Here is a 16,420-nt window from a genome sequence, read left to right as displayed (position 1 = left end):
TAAAGGAAAAAAGTCCCTGAAACACAAATTAATATTTTCAATAGTATGACTCTAAATGTTTATCTCGGACAACAATTCTGGTGACAACATTTTCTTGGTCTCCTGTCCTTATATGACAGTTCTCACCAGGCAGGAGATTCCCTTGATATCCCCATTCAGTTTCTGATGCACTTAACTGTCTCACATTTCCCAGTTCTAATCAGTATGACAGTATATTTCCCAGATTTATCAACTTCATAACCCAAAATGGCCTTAATTTAACAGTCATGATGTGTGCAAAACCAAACATTTCCAATCCCACAAACTAAAGCTCAGTAATAATAAGGCCTATGTTTTGGACAGTTTAATGGGCTATGAATGTAAAGATATGTAAAAACAAATGGCGAAGAAACATCAGATAGAATGAGATTCATTCATTCTATTTCCAAGAAAAATGATTAATTCCTGAGAAACACATTGCATATTATCAGAGCCTCCTGGTGGCTGAGAAGCCATTTATTTCACTTAATGCCTCAGGGCCAGTGTTGCATTTAAGAGTGTGTTTGTGTGTTGCATGGGTTTGGTTATGAGTGGATTTTGTGTGTTTTTATCTATTGGTCTATGTGTGTGTGTGTGTGTGTGTGTGTGTGTGTGTGTGTGTGTGTGTGTGTGTGTGTGTGTGTGTGTGTGTGTGTGTGTGTGTGTGTGTGTGTGTGTGTGTGTGTGGGTTTCCTGTTGCTCTAGGAAAAGAAAGAACACTGGGACCGTTGTGTTTTTTTTTCTTTTTCTTACACACATGATTAATCTCAAACCTCATTGCTTCGCCCCACAGCTAATTACGCCTTTCTCAGCATATGATGACAGGATGGGGCTAAACAAACTAGAACAGAAGCAGAACTACATTTTAATTTAATTTCGTACCTAATTAGTTTGTTTTTGCAGTATAATTCTCCGGAAAAAATATGACAAGTAATGGTTTCATTAGAATGTCATCAGAAAACAACTTTGGTGGTGATCAAACTCTCATAACAGACACCCATTTAGACCCAGCCTTTGGACTTTTTAAAAGTTTTTCTTCAAAAAATTGGGAAACACACCTAATTTGAAGGACATGGGATCTGATAGGTGGAGCTCCTATATTGGTTTTGGCCTCAGTGAAAAATGCAATGAGCAAATAGCTTAGCAAAAAGACTTGAAAAAGGACGAAACAGCAATTAGCAAACCGAGAAACATTGTGCTATTTAACTTCTGTTTGTGTAGGGATTTAACAAACAACATAACACTTTTTAATTAGTTAACTTTAGAGGCTCTAGTCAGTGAAATGTATCCCACAAGGAAAAGCTAGCTATTTCGTTCTATTTTCAAAATGTGAATACATTTTTGACTTCAACAACATACTTTTTTGTTGAGTAATCTGCTTGCAAACAAAGGAAACATGTACCTCAAGGTATCATAGTACCAAACACCTGTTCAGCCCATAGTCCAGCTGCCCTAACGCTCAATGAGGATGTCATTGTTAGTTTGTTAGTGTGAGACTGTGGTTATCAGGATCATCCATATGTCCACTGTCCACTCAGTTCACATGTCATTTGAGCAGTTTATGTGCCTTTCCCTATTTCATTATTCATCATTTAAGTGAGCATCTATAGCAGATATGGGCTGACTCACTATCACTTGGTGTGTGTGTGTGTGTGTGTGTGTGTGTGTGTGTGTGTGTGTGTGTGTGTGTGTGTGTGTGTGTGTGTGTGTGTGTGTGTGTGTGTGTATGGATCCACAGTGACTCACCCGGTGCTTTTAGACAGATGAGGACAGCGGTCTCATGGAGGGCGACGGAGATTTTATACAAGAAAAATAACCACTTAGATTAGATTGCGTAATGAAAAACATTCTCTCTCTCTCTCTCTCTCTCTCTCGTCCCCCCCCCCCCCCCCACACACACACACACATCATAACTCAATAACCTACAAATGGATCTTCACACCCTCAGGCAGGCACGTACGTACACCTTCTATGGCTTTTTCCTCTAAACGCACTCACACATTTAAACCCTCACCGTTTCTCCTTTCAATGATTGGCCAAAAGCGCATACAACCTTTTTTTCCCCTGATGCAATCCAACACTGTTCTGTCTCTGCTGACTGGACATTATAAACCTGATATCTGTGTCCATTTGTCTTCCCTCCCCTTTAATACAGTCAGTGCTATGGAGGGTTGTTTTTTTTTAACCCACTCTATGTGGTTGTTGAGTGTCCATCCATGGTTCAATTGTGGTGTTGCACATATCAATTATGACCTATTGAACAGTTCAGACTAAGAGGTGGGCAAGAAAAAAAGAAAAAAAAAGATCCTTTCCTCAGAGAAACAAGGTAAACTTACATTTCATGGATATCATTTATTACAACTAAAACCAGTGATTAATATCACTGCATATATATTGTGAAAAATGACTTTCTGCTTTTTGTTCACATTAGATGCCAATATGAAACTCTGACCACTGTCTTATCTGTCAGTTATTGTACCGTCAATACTGACTGTCATTTAAAGGAAATAAACTAACTATGGACTAGTACCTCACAAACCCACTCCAAAGATTCAAACTATCACTAAAACCACAATTTGTTGCCCTATCTTAAGGACATTTCTTGCAGAAAACACTTTTAACAAGTTTAACCTCTCCCTTGTGAGGAGGGTGTAAGGCTGAATTTGTTTTCCATACACCCCTGGAGAGTGATATCAATGTTGTCATGTAAATCTAAGCAGAAACTAGGGATTCAATTCTCATTGTTTCTCTTTTGCTTTGAACATTGTAATAGAGGGATATTCTTACCTATGTGGCTTTTTGAATTGTCCTTTTGCAGAAACAAAAGGACAAAAACAATAATTTATCATCTCAAATCATAATTGCACATTAGAAGAAAGAATACAGTTTCTGTAATCATATTTGCAACAATTATCTCCTATTCCAAAGGCCTTAGCTTGAAACAAAAGTGCATTTTTTCACAACAGATGGATCTTTGTGTAACAAAACAAAAGAGCAGAAACTGCTGTGTTAAGCTGTCATGTATGGCATCACAGTGTAGAGATAACCAATGTTAAATCCAAAGAGATGGTGTGGATTGAAAATGTGCCAAAGCAGTTATCTTAGTAAGCTAATATCTGCGTGTGTAATTACTGATAGCCCAATGATCACCCTCTGTGTGGATAAACTTGATTAGCATCGACTAAGCTGTGAGATACCCTAATCCACAGTTATGAGAGAAGGATGTACGCAGGGAGAGAGGGAGGGAAGGAGCACAGACCCAACACAAGACAGGATGATACAGTGAAACAGGGCGAATGGCAAAGGAATGAGAAAAGGGAAATAAAAGAAAACATGGTGCAAGAGGATGGGGAGCAGAGGGGTAAACTACTGGGGTGGAGTAAAAGGTCATGGAAAAATATGAATAGAGGCAGCAAAATACGTCAGAGCAGGACACAGCCTGAGGGAAAACTAGAGGAGCACCACGTGAAACTGTACTGAACTCCTTCAAAATAGGCCTCCCCCTTTTATTGCGCTCTTTTCTTGAAAGGATCTCACCATTACATGAAATGGCTGTACCGAACTGTTTGTCGAATTGTGCAGTTGCCAGTTTATTAGGAACAAAAGTCTAACTGAAAAGTCTGATGATTAATCTTTACTTCACAAATGTCATAATGTCTCTTTGTTTTGTAGTTTTTTTCAATTTGTTTACATAAACCTTTTCTTTCAGTATAGTAAACCGGGGTGATTTTATAGTAAGTGCCCATATAACATGATCTCCAAATGATGAAAAGGGAGGGTGGGATGATCAAATATAAAAAGATTGAAATAACAAATGATATGAGAAAAAAGAGGAGGAGAAAAAAGAAAGAGGGAGTAGAAGACAAAGGAGGATGAAGGGGGTCAGTGGAGTGAAATAAATAACAAAACAAATCATGATTCGTCTCACTGAAAGACATTGGTATCTCGCTCTCTCTTTACTGTGTGTGTTTATGTGTCTGTTTGTGTGTATGTGTGTGTTTGAGCATATGGAGATCTACACAAAAGCTCTGATGTGATACAGTAGCTAATTCTTACATGAACCCCATGTGTAATTCTTTCATCGAGGTAAAAGAAACGTATTCACTCAATGTACTCACAATTATAAAACTACCACTGTGTGTGTGTGCTTGCTTGCATTGATTTAATTTCAGTCAGATACTTCACAGTAAGTGTGAATGTTGTCCACACATCTTTATGACCACCAGTAAGAAAAGCTGAAGCAGTGGAGAAAAGAGAGAGCAAGACAATCCATAGATTGTGTTGCCATTTACTGAAAAGCTAAAGTGGCTTCCATTTAAATGGTCAAAGGCCATAAATGCATTAAAAATCCTCTTTGCATTAACGGGGGCAACTTCTTGTGCAAACAGAACCACAGCAGCAATCAGTTTGCTGATGATGAGGCTGCAGCTGCTGCTTGACTTCATAAATATATAAAAGGATGCAGTATGACTGTCACTGAGTTTAAATAAAAATACATTTCAATCTCATATTGTATGGGAAGAATGTGTAGCTTTCTGCATATACATTGGAAAAAGTCTTTTTTTAAATAGAAAATAAATAGACAACCACTAATAAGGCACAAATGGATAGACTCAAAGACCTACTAAGCCAATACATGCAAGGGGTCACACTAAGGTCAACAGAAATAACTGCTCTTACAGTTAATGACAAGACTCACAGTTAACTCCTGGCTGTATGTTACATGTTGAGGATGTTTTCTCTTTTCCAGCAATGCCCTACCCTGGGTGCACAGCTAATGTTATATATTGCATATTGCAGTATATAGATTATTACACCTCGTTCCTGCTCAGTAAATTCAACAACCACAGTCTTAATGCTGACCACTGGAGAAGAGAAGAGTGCCTTGTTTATTTCCTTGGCAGTCCAGCGATACAACCCTGCAACCTTTCACTCAGCTGAACATCTCTAGCTCTTTACCTTTATAAAGTATAATTGATGTTAGAGGAGTAACATTATTTTCAAAATCAATGCAGAAATATATATTTTTTAACAGGAACAAAGCATTGCATTCTTAGAGCTGGTGTAACCACTTTCAAGGTTTTTTTTTTTTAAAGTTGTAACTTCCATTGCACATCTGAAGTGCATTATAGGGCACATTCAACCAATAATAATGCATTTAGAATACTTTGTGACGGCACTAAAAACCCACAGAATACTTAAAACACAACATAAATCAGATCACCAAAAAAACATAACTTTGATTTGTCGTTCACTCCCTTTCTCTGCTGCTAAACGTGATTCATGCTAGAATCACCCATGACCACCCTGTCCTCAATAACTTCTACTGGTTCGCTGTCCCCAACATATCCATTTTCTCTACTATTTGTGATAGTTTTGTAACAAATACTATGCTGTAACTTGGGCCAAAACTAACAAGAATGTTTCCTCTTTTAAATTATGTAAATGAAAAATTTGCAACCAAGTCAGTGACAAAAATTCTGTTTCTAACACAAACGGGCAGATCCCAGGCAGTGCGGATGGGGAACATCACATCCTCCACCTTGACCCTCAACACCGGAGGCCACAAAACAGCTCCAACACCATCATCAAGTTTGCTGACGACACGACCGTCATCGGCCTCATCACAGACGGCAACGAGACAGCGTACAGAGAGGAGGTCAGAGCCCTGACATCTTGGTGCCAGGACAACAACCTCCATCTCAACGTCAGCAAAACAAAGGAGCTGATTGTGGACTACAGGAAGAGGCAGAGAGAGGCAAACACCCATCACCATCGACGGGACTCCTGTGGAGAGAGTCAGCAGCTTCAGGTTCCTCGGGGTAAACATCAGTGAGGACCTGACATGGACACATCACACCAGGGTCATATCCAAGACGGCTCGACAGCGGCTCTTCTTCCTCCGCAGGCTGCGGAAGTTCAACATGGACTCCAGGATACTCTTCTACAGGTGCACCATCGAGAGTGTCCTGACTGGCTGCATCACGGCCTGGTATGGCCATTGCACCACCCTCAACCGTAAGACTCTACAGAGGGTGGTGAAAACTGCTCAGCACATCACCAGGACGGAGCTGCCGTCCATGGAGGACCTCTACACCCAGCGGTGTAGGAAGAAGGCCGGTAGGATATTAAAGGACCCCCATCACCCCAGCAACAGTCTGTTCTGTCTACTGCTGTCTGGCAGACGGTACAGCAGCATCCGGACCAAGACCACCAGACTCAGGGCCAGTTTTACTCCACAGGCTATAAGACACAATAACTATAAGGCTATAACTCCTGAGTTCTGTGAATGTCTACTCACATCTTTGTATAGTACACATATCTATATATTATACATATCTGCCATAAATATCTGTTTATATGTAATATATGCATCTGTCTATACCTCCTCATACAACAGTGTAAAGTATTTAAATTACTGTACAGTATATTTAAATAATCTCAATTCATTCTACATATGTATATATTTTACATCTTTACATCTTTATTATTGGTATTGCACCTTACGTTATTGCACTAGCTGTTTACACTGGTTTATTCTTGTCTAATTTTTGCATTATTTTATTTATCTTTTTTGCACTATGCATGTTGAGTTGTTGGAGGAGCCTGGGATATAAGATTTTCATTGCCAACATATACGCTGTATCTGCTGTGCATATGACAAATAAAACCTTTGAACCTTTGAACAACAACAATGGTATTTCTTTATTTTGTGTGCTATGTCTTCAAACACTGTCATTGTAACTTTTTTCCCACATTAAATGTGCCACCCTCATAAAATAACTGGCCCCAGTACGCCTCCCCCCAGTACGCCTCCCCCCAGTAAAATTGGTCGAGAATCCATGCTGCATCATTGAAATGAGAAACGCCCAAATGCAGGGACCCACAGGTCAAAGCTGCGCCTGGATGCAGCGGGACCGCCCTCATCCGGCGGGGGGCGCTGTGATTTCTTCAGAGACACCTTCACGTAGCGGGACGCCAACAACCACTTCCGGGGTCACACTCACTCGCAGTCGTTGGAGATGAATCAGATGAAGGCATAATTTGTTCTACAATAGCGCGTTTCCCCCGCTGAAGGGATACAACTGAGCCTGTATTTCTGCATTTAGAAGCCGAGGTAAACATTGTTGTTGTGCCGCTGCTGCTGCTGCTGCTGCTGCTGGTGTAGCTCCGTGCTTTCTGAACATGTCTGCGGAGGAAGCGGACAAAACAGGCACCACTGATGCTAGCGGTGGAGATGAGGAGGAGGAATGGCTGTATGGAGGTACAAAAAACACACATGCTTTCCACAGAAACAACTCATTTTGACCAAACGAGATGTGAATCAGTGTGTGTACTGCTGTTTAAATCCACTGCTATTCAACAACAATGCTAAGGAGATTAGAGAGTTAGCATGGAAGCTAAGCTATCAGCGCCTGTTTGCAATTCCCGGCCTTTTGCAGCCTTTTGCCTTGAGAAAAAGTGCTAGGGAAAAAAGTGGTAAAATGTGTCTCTTTTACATAACATGCTAGTGTTCAACCTAAAATGTGGAAAACAATTCCTTCTTAGTTCTGTGTTAGGAGTAGGCTAACATGGGAAGGCTAATGAATGGCCTCTGTTGCTATGGTTGTAATAACTTTGTGTTTTCATCTGTTAGATGAGCCCGAGGGCACAGAGGAGGACGAGGAAGCCAAACTGAATGCTGCTGTCAGGTATTTAACACGTATCATTATCCATGAAACACATTTGGATTTGTGAAAGTTATTTATACCCTCTCACCTGTGACAGAGGGACACCTGTTTACATCTAGAGGAGGAGTTGCCTTCCCCAACAGCACATGTTTAATAAACCATAAATAATCATAAAACCATTACACATCTCATACACATTGCAGTTATATTCCCTAATGTTATCAAATACTTTTTCAGATTAATACAAAAATATACATTATTTGTATTGCATAAACAAGCAACTCCAACAACTGAAGAAAGAAAAAAATGTATAAAATTGTGTCATTTGTGTTAAACTGCAGTGTTATTTTATATATGTTATGTTAGATATGCTATATATATATATATATATATATATATAACTTAACTTTATATTTAGAAGTAAAAGATGTAAGTGTTGATATTCAACGTCATTTTTTATTTGCCACTTATGCTATAAAAGCATTTGTTAAAAGTTTAACAGGATTTGATTTTTCTTTTAAAATAAGGTTTTATTTTAGCATTCTTTGAGGACATTAGAATATTTAATTATGTGCTTTGTGTAATTCAAAGTCTTTTTATGTTTAATTATTTATTACATCTACAGTGCACCTGCTGATGCCTCAACAGAGGATGCTGCTGAACACGCTACAGGCAATGGAGTCGCCTCTGAGGTAGGAACGTGCATGCACACTTATTCTTTTCTTGTTTTTTTATTTATTTGCTTGCACATATTCATCCCTCTCATAGTTGTTTTCTGTTCTGTTCTTGCTCATGCCTAATTTTTTGAGTATTTTCCTTGTCTCACAGGCGACAGTGGAGGGTGAAGGAGTAACCGAGGATGTTGACAGTGACAGCGACAGTGATGATGACGACGACGACGTCCGCGTCACAATTGGAGACATTAAAACTGGAGCACCACAGTACACGTAGGTCTTATTTAAAGTGTTGTGCAGATTAAGAAGTTCATTAACAACAGAGTTCACTGCTCCTATTCTTAACTTGTAAATGTTCATGAATGTGGTGTTAATTATTGTTAATTAAGAGCAGACCTTGTGATATTATTACATGTTTGTATTTGTTTCCCTACCAGAACGTATGGAGCTCCACCTGTCAATCTCAACATAAAGACGTCAGGCTCCAGACCTTATGGACAAGGTATTGTGAAAGGGTTCCTGTTTTCCGAACTCTTCCGTTCAAAACAGTGAAAATGTATACATAAATAGAGTAGGAAAAAGTTTTGTCCAGTTAACAAGTTATGTTTATTATTTTTTGTAGCCTCCAAGATGAAAGGAGTGGATCTGGATGGACCTGGAAACATAAACGGGGTTCCAGTGCTGGAGGCAGATATGGAGACCTTTGAAGAGAAACCCTGGAGGAAGCCAGGTCTGTGTTTGTAGCAAAAAAACCAACCCAGGAAAAATGTGTCGCTGTTCCTTTTGGAACAGCATTGTTAATTTTCAGGATATTTGCTTTTGTTTGTAAAGATATGTATACTAAAGGATTCAACACAACTCTTAAAACATTAAATAATTCACTTATTTTAACTGCATTGTATTCCTTACATAATTAATTTGATCTGATGCATAGTTAATGTTTTATTGTTTATTACTGTTCTTAATGGAATGTTTTTCCTTGCTGAGTTGGTGTGATGTAAGGCATCCTCGAGTGACATTAAAGGCACCGTTAAAATGTATTATTATTGGCATTTGTTATTATGTCATGCCAAATATTTACAGTATCTCACTGTGTGTGTTTGTTTGTTTGTGTTTGTAGGAGCGGATCTGTCAGACTATTTTAACTACGGCTTCAATGAAGACACATGGAAGTCTTACTGTGAAAAACAGAAGAGGCTGCGCATGGGCCTGGAGGTCTCTACTGTCAGCTCTGTGGCGAGCAAGATCACTGTGAGAGACTAGCGCTTACTCTGGCCTTTTTCAGCAGCTGTTATATTCACAATACCCTCCATTTCATCAGTTAGTTGGAATCAGAGCAGTTTTATATCTGGTTTAACCTGGAACTCCATATTATAAAATGTTTTTTTTAAGCTCAGAAGAATGCATTATATTAACAAGCTTACTTTGCCTCTTTCTTAGGTTCAGCAAGGCAGGACAGGCAATGACAAGGACATATCCGTTTTACCTGTTCACACCTCCAAACCAGACTTTACATCTCCTATCAACATGTACAAGCCCGTTATCAGTCAGGTCCCCAGGTAACGCTTCTGCTTTATCCTCACTTATTGAAATATCTAGCGCCCCTGCAGTGATGTGTACAGAAATGTAGTAGAAAATGTAATGTTTTCCCCTCAACATGTTTCATGACTTACAATGATAAGTGAAAAAAAGTTTAAAAAATAGTTGCCAAATGCTAGGTTGAGATATAGAAAATAACTCTCGTGGGATTAAGAGGAGGGGAAACATGTAGTTAAAATCAGGTGGTGTGTACGGCAGCAAGAGTTTGTTTTGTAAAGACATTTACACAACACAAGCGGGGCTGGGGATCAAACCGCCAACCTTGTTTAAAATGTATTTATTAGGACAAATCCCTTGGAATTTATTTCCTTAGTTTTGTGAGATGATTTAATGCGACCTGTTTTACCTTCTCGACCCCAGCCGGCCCTCACCAGTGTTCCTGTGATTACAACAGGTCTCCCCATTGGCTGTATGTTGTGTTTTTGCCGATGTTGATCTACTTTACCTCCTTTGTTCTTTTCAAAATGGTAGGATCTCTCCCCCTCAGTGGCCTGGCCCGCCTCTTCAGGACATGTCCTATTATACGTAAGTTAGCGTGGTCCCTACAAGGTGAAATGGGTCTGATGGTAAATGTGTTGATGTTAAATCGGGGCCTGGCATTTTTCTTGACCATGAAACATGAAAACAGGAAAAGCTCCCGGTGCCACTTCCAAGGCCCCGAAGATATTTCTTTCTTTCTTTTGTGGTGGCAGTTGTGCATGTTTCATAACTTAGGAAGGTAACTTAAGGTAGACCTTAAAGAGACACAAGAAAAGCATCCCTTGAGTTTTGATGATGGTTAGTATGAGAGTTACATGCTCCACATTAGTCAGTCCTTTTGACAGAAAGTTGCTACCTTACCGAAAGGGTCGTCATTTATTTGGTAAAAGATAAAACCCTTTAACGACATCCTTAACTTCTTTATAAGATATTTCTCCTTTAGAGGGCAAGAAGTGTTTCCATTGGAGAGACACACTGGTGCAACATAAAGGGATTTAGGATCCATAGGTCACCATTTTATTGGGTGTTTAAATCTATCTTTAGAGACACCTTTGGTTCAGGCACTAAAGCGGATTTTAAAGACCTCTAAAAGCCTGAAGTAAAATCACTTATCAGACCTAAAAAGTACATCTAAATTTGATTTTAGACTAATAAATCGGCCACCAATATATCGAGATGTTGGGTCGTTGCGCATATAGTGGTAGCGGTGTATATATTATAGAAACTGCCGTAAGGAATTTCTTAAGAAGATTTAAGGTCATTTAGACATGGTATCACTGACAGATTTTATAAATCAGAGAGCCCTGAAAAATCATTATTAAACTGTAACACTTACTCATTATGAATAAACGTCTGAGCCCTTTTTTATAAAAAAAAGTCATTTGTTTTCGGTGTCGCTCAATGGTTCTCATCCCATTTGAATTAAGCACCTGTGGAAAGCAAGGACTGCATTGTTAAAGACTAGAATGACTTTCAGGTTAATCTTGAGTTAAGGTTGATTTCTGATTATATTTATATAAGTAGACAGGGTGTAGGCTGAGTGCATGGATTATTATTTTTGATATATATTCTTTTCACAGGAAGACGAGTGGTACAATAGATGTGATCGGAGGAGGAACGGCCACCATCAGCAGGGTTGAAGGGCGACGCAGACACAACCTTGAAGGCAACAATATCCAGGTACACACAGGCACCACAGACACTCATTTTAAAGACATTTATTCTATATAATTGTTTTGATATGGTGTGAATATGTGTGTCTCTGGATAAACGGCTGTTGTAAGAATCTGCACTGAGTGTGTGTGGTCATCCTGTGTGCTGTCTGCAGGTGATCGCTGAAAACACAGACTCTGAGCCGACTCAGCCGGCTAAGATTCCCCCGTTCTTCCCTCCTGGGTCACTTCCACCGAACATACCTCCACCTCCATTCCTCCCTCCACCACCCAACGTCAACTCTGCACCCCCACTCATCCCCCCACCCAGTAAGTTCTTCTCAGCTAGTCTCTTGGTGTTTTTAATTTCAAGCACTTATAATACCGTGCACTACATTTGCTTTATATTATTTCTTTGTGTTTATTCTCTCTCCTTCTCTTTCTTACTCCTAGGGTTGCCCATTACTGTCCCTCCACCTGGTTTTCCTCCTCCACCCAGTGGGCCCCCTCCTGCAATCATCCCCACTCTGGACAGGTAACACACAACAAACACACGTTGGGTATAATAGGCTACAGATTAAGAATGTCTGTCCTGCTGCATAAATGTAATGATTTAATTCAATGACACAGTGAAAAGGAGCTGTGGACGGCATGGATCATTTTGAAATCACTCGTATGAATGTTTTACCACAATAAACATGATTTTATATTCAGGTTTAAGGTACCTACTGGTTAAACAGTGTTTTATTACACATTTGTAATTATGTTCTTAGTATTATTCTGTCATCATATACATATTTAGTTTGCCCTTGTTGACAAAATCACAGTTGTTTAATGTGCGAGAAACAGATCAGGTTCTGAGAGCCTCTCATTTTCCACCTACATATCGACACTTTCATTGGACTTCATCTTCGATCACAATAAAAAATGTGCTGTGATGAAAGGACACTCTCACTCGCTCACTCACTCTCTTTCACTCACTTACTGTCTCACTCTGTAACACATTGCCTCTCGTCTCTCTCCACAGTCACTCTGGAGGTTATGATGGGCGCTCTGTCCCTCCCTACCCGTTCCCTCAAGGTAGTAAGCTGTCTGTGTAATCACCAACACAGAAATGTTTGAACTTCTGAATCAGGGATCTGTTTTAAAATATTTTGAAAATAATCAAAAATGTGTTGAAGTAGTGTAAAAAGAATATCCCACCAGATTTTTTTTTTCTTATCTTTTTTAGCTTTTGTTGGTTTTAGTGTTGTAGGAAACACATGTTTGACAGTGTATTTTAATTTGCATTATTGCCTGAAAGTTTGCTTATTGAGATTTAAGTCTCATTTCCAGGAAACACTTTAAGTAACCAAGTCTTCGGCTCCCTTCCTCTTTACCTCTTCAGGTGCGTACCCTCCACCCATGGCAGGAAGTGTGCCTCCTCCTTGGCCCCCCATGATGGACCAATCCAAGCCCTGGGACTACTATCCCCGTCGAGAAGAAAAGAGAGAGAAGGAGAGAGAACGGCCCAGAGAGAGGACACATGAGCGGGAGAGAGAGAGGGAGCACAGCCCGTCAGCTATGGGCTACACCAGGTGATGGGGACAGGAAAAAAAACCAAGCACAGATTCATTCTATGGGTCTGCCAATCTGATAAATCTGAAGTCAATTCACATTTCTACGTTCAATTGTATTGTCCCTTCTGAGTTCTTTAGAATATAGTAGACACTGAATCAGTCGTTCCAAAAATCTGAAATGGGGTTATCGTGTAGCCTTAATATCTGTGTATTTGAATCTATAGTGACAAATGGCCAGAATTGTATAGCTGCCACAGCAAACATTTACCTGTATATGGCATGGAGAAAGTGCTAGTTTTATCAAACTGAGATGTTTTGATTATAAAATAAGTAAAAAGAGATGACTGATATCAGAGTGGTATTTGGTAATGGCAGATATCCCGAGTTGAGGTATTGAAATAGTGATCATCCGATTTTATCTTCAGTTTTTAAAGCTTTGATTAATTTATGCATATAGATCGATAAAATACGAGTTAATTTACTCATGCAACGTATACAAACAGTAAAATAAAAGCCCTTGTTCGTTGTATTTCCACAGCGAGGAGGAGAGGTATCGTTACCGTGAGTACCAGGAGCGCGGTTATGGAACAGAGCGACATCGTGAGCGCTCAAGCCGAGAGAAAGAGGACAGACACAGAGAGAGACGGCACCGAGAGAAAGAGGAGGGACGCCACAAGTCCTCTCGCAGGTACGTAAACACACAAAACCTGCTTGTTAAAAAGGGAAAACAGTGGTTGTCAAATCATAGCTTTGTAACTACTTACCAATAGTACCTTCCTGGTCATACTTGTGACCATGTGTGTAGCCATTAAGTGTTATATCTATTACCTTTTTATATTGTCCTAAAGGGCTCAAATCTGCCAGCGACTTGTAGGCCTACAAGAGCAGACTTTGCCTTTGTGTTCGGTCACTGCTGCTTTTGTCAACCTCCAAATAAAAGTTAAAATTAAAAAAGGAATTAGAGTTAAGCAAATGGTCAATTGTAGCACTGCATCAAATGCACATCATCAGCTGCATTTTTGACATTTATAATGAGCAGTAGAAACCTCTGCTGCAATTGAGCGGGGGAAAAAAACTTCATTATTGAAGTATGCAAATATTTGTACATTTGTAGGAATCTAGAACATGGAAATAAAAGGTGTGTTCTGTTTAATTCAATATGAAAGAGAAAGGACATGTAAAATTGAAATCTTGATCAGTTTGTTGACGGTGAAGCACTGGGTTAGCTTTGTTATTTCCCTAACATCACCTTTTACCCTTTTCGTCCATCTCCATTTCACTTCACCTTTTCTTTCATTCCCCCATTGATCTTCTTGTCTCTATTTATCCCTCGCTCATGCCTAACCTTTTATCTCTCTCCCCCTATTGTCTTCCCTCCCTGCCCTTTACTCTACCTCCCCTCACCTCCTCTGCCCTTTCCACACTTCGGTCCTTCTCCTTCGATTAGCAGCAGTAGCAGGAGGAGGCACGACAGCGAGGAAGGCGACAGCCACCGGAGGCACAAACATAAGAAGAGCAAGAGGAGCAAGGAGGGCAAAGATGCCGGCGAGGAGATCAGTGCAGACCAAGAGAACCAGGAGGGCATGGAGTAGTGATCACCACCTCCTGTCTTCCTCTCTCCCCCTACTGTCCTGTCTCTCCGGTTTTGTCTCTCCACCAAGAGGAAAAAGGAGAAGATGAGCACAGACCAGCAAAACCAGGAAGTCGCAGAGTGATTGATGCGTCCTGTCACTTCCCTCTCCATCAATCTCTATTATCCTGCATCCTGCTGTCGGTCACCTCACCATCACTTCAGGCAGAGAATGGATGGAGCAGAAAGTTGCTGAAGGAAAGATGGTCGTCCTTGTTACATCCGTCTTTCCATCACTAGCCCACCCAACACGGCATCAATTTGTCTTCATCCCCCTCAGAGCACTGCGATGACGAATAGGTCATGCTCAGAGACCTCAGTGTATAGTCAGGAGGACCATCAGATTAAGCTCTTGTTTCTTTTTTTTTCTCCTGTCATTTGTTTGTTTGTGTCCTGTATGAAGGCATCTATAGAGAGCTGTCAGTTTGTTAAGTTCAATTAAAAAAAACTTTTGATAAGATGCTGTTTTGTGACTTTTTTCAAGTTCAATTAACCTAATTCCAGTTTTTCCAATAGTGATTTACATACATACTATAACCGGGAAGATAAGCAGTAAAAGATACTTTTTTCCAGCAGTTATATAAAAACATCCCCAAAAATAAATGTATAATGTAGGTCGAGATAAGAGTAGATGTCATTTACAAAATACTCATAGCAGGGTTTTTGTAGAACACGCGTTAAAGATTCTTCTGCACATTAAAGCAGTTTAGTATTTCTGTGCGATTCCAACACATTCTTAAATGCTCACAATTCTCTGTTGGGATCAATAGGTAGCGCATAGCCGCGGTTATCAGGAGGTAAGGGCGAAGTTCAAGTAAACTACAAATTAATGTTTGATTTACAAATATTGCAAACTAAGGGGTCTCTGGACTCATGACCCATCTTTTTTTCAAACTTGGCTTCAGCTCATAGTATTAATATGTTGATTTCATTTTAATGTTTCAATCAAGTGATCGGCTCATTTGATCTACAAGCTCAGCTGTAGCTCAGTAGCTGTTGAGATTTCATAAATAATCATTTTCTGAGCATTAATAGTTACATTTTTGCACACACAAAAATACAACAATAAGTAAATATGTGCCAAGCAATTTGCATAAAGTACATTTTAAGACACACCTGTTAGGGCCACAGCATAAAAACAACATTTGTTGCTCAGGTTGTGACCCTCAAAGTAAATTTCACACACCAAACCCGAGGGAGTTTACAAAAAACACTTATTTAAACCAACATTTAATTGAACTCAAACTATACATGTCTGGGGTTCTGGCCAAAAATGTAAAAAAATATGGAAGAAGCCTGGGCAAGCCACTACATGGGCCTCAGGACCTAGAACTACAGATACTCCATACTAAAAGAAATGACAAAATAAGACTAAATCCCAAACTGAGGGCAACTGAGTGCTGCAGTGTGGCAGCAGAGTGACGGCTCCTTCTCCTCCAGCCTTCCTTAGTATTAATGATTAGTGGAGATCAGGAACCCCTAAGTGGAGAGAGAACAAAAGGGGGTACACGTTACAACACATACGTAAATTAAAACCAAACAAAGCCTGTGCGAGATCCGTGTGCAACTGAAAATGTAAACAAAAATGTCCCTGAATCTCAACACAGGACAAATATGAGATTAAATCAAAACTGCTTTT

At 39.8% G+C, this 16,420-nt stretch overlaps 1 protein-coding gene across 4 annotated transcripts; it reads left to right on the top strand.

Annotated features, from left to right (window-relative positions):
* The first annotated feature begins 6,986 nt into the window (after nucleotides 1-6,986).
* Nucleotides 6,987-15,239, top strand: fip1l1b (FIP1 like 1b (S. cerevisiae)). 4 transcript variants are annotated; one of them, XM_063884612.1, is made up of 16 exons: nucleotides 6,987-7,282; nucleotides 7,655-7,709; nucleotides 8,314-8,380; nucleotides 8,517-8,635; nucleotides 8,800-8,864; nucleotides 8,985-9,092; nucleotides 9,483-9,613; nucleotides 9,803-9,921; nucleotides 10,433-10,486; nucleotides 11,521-11,620; nucleotides 11,769-11,922; nucleotides 12,046-12,127; nucleotides 12,620-12,672; nucleotides 12,980-13,169; nucleotides 13,690-13,839; nucleotides 14,599-15,239. In XM_063884612.1, the coding sequence occupies exons 1-16, from the start codon at nucleotides 7,204-7,206 to the stop codon at nucleotides 14,741-14,743; spliced, it is 1,671 nt and encodes a 556-aa protein (XP_063740682.1). In that variant the 5' UTR covers nucleotides 6,987-7,203; the 3' UTR covers nucleotides 14,744-15,239. The 4 variants fall into 4 exon arrangements, with proteins under 4 accessions (XP_063740682.1, XP_063740685.1, XP_063740684.1 ...); XM_063884614.1 differs by having other exon boundaries at nucleotides 6,988-7,282; nucleotides 14,602-15,239; XM_063884615.1 differs by lacking the exon at nucleotides 10,433-10,486.
* Nucleotides 15,240-16,420: the final 1,181 nt, after the last annotated feature.

The sequence above is a fragment of the Eleginops maclovinus genome, chromosome 5 (genome assembly GCF_036324505.1).
Source record: "Eleginops maclovinus isolate JMC-PN-2008 ecotype Puerto Natales chromosome 5, JC_Emac_rtc_rv5, whole genome shotgun sequence".
NCBI lineage: Eukaryota > Metazoa > Chordata > Actinopteri > Perciformes > Eleginopidae > Eleginops > Eleginops maclovinus.
This window is presented reverse-complemented; position numbering and strand designations above follow the sequence as displayed.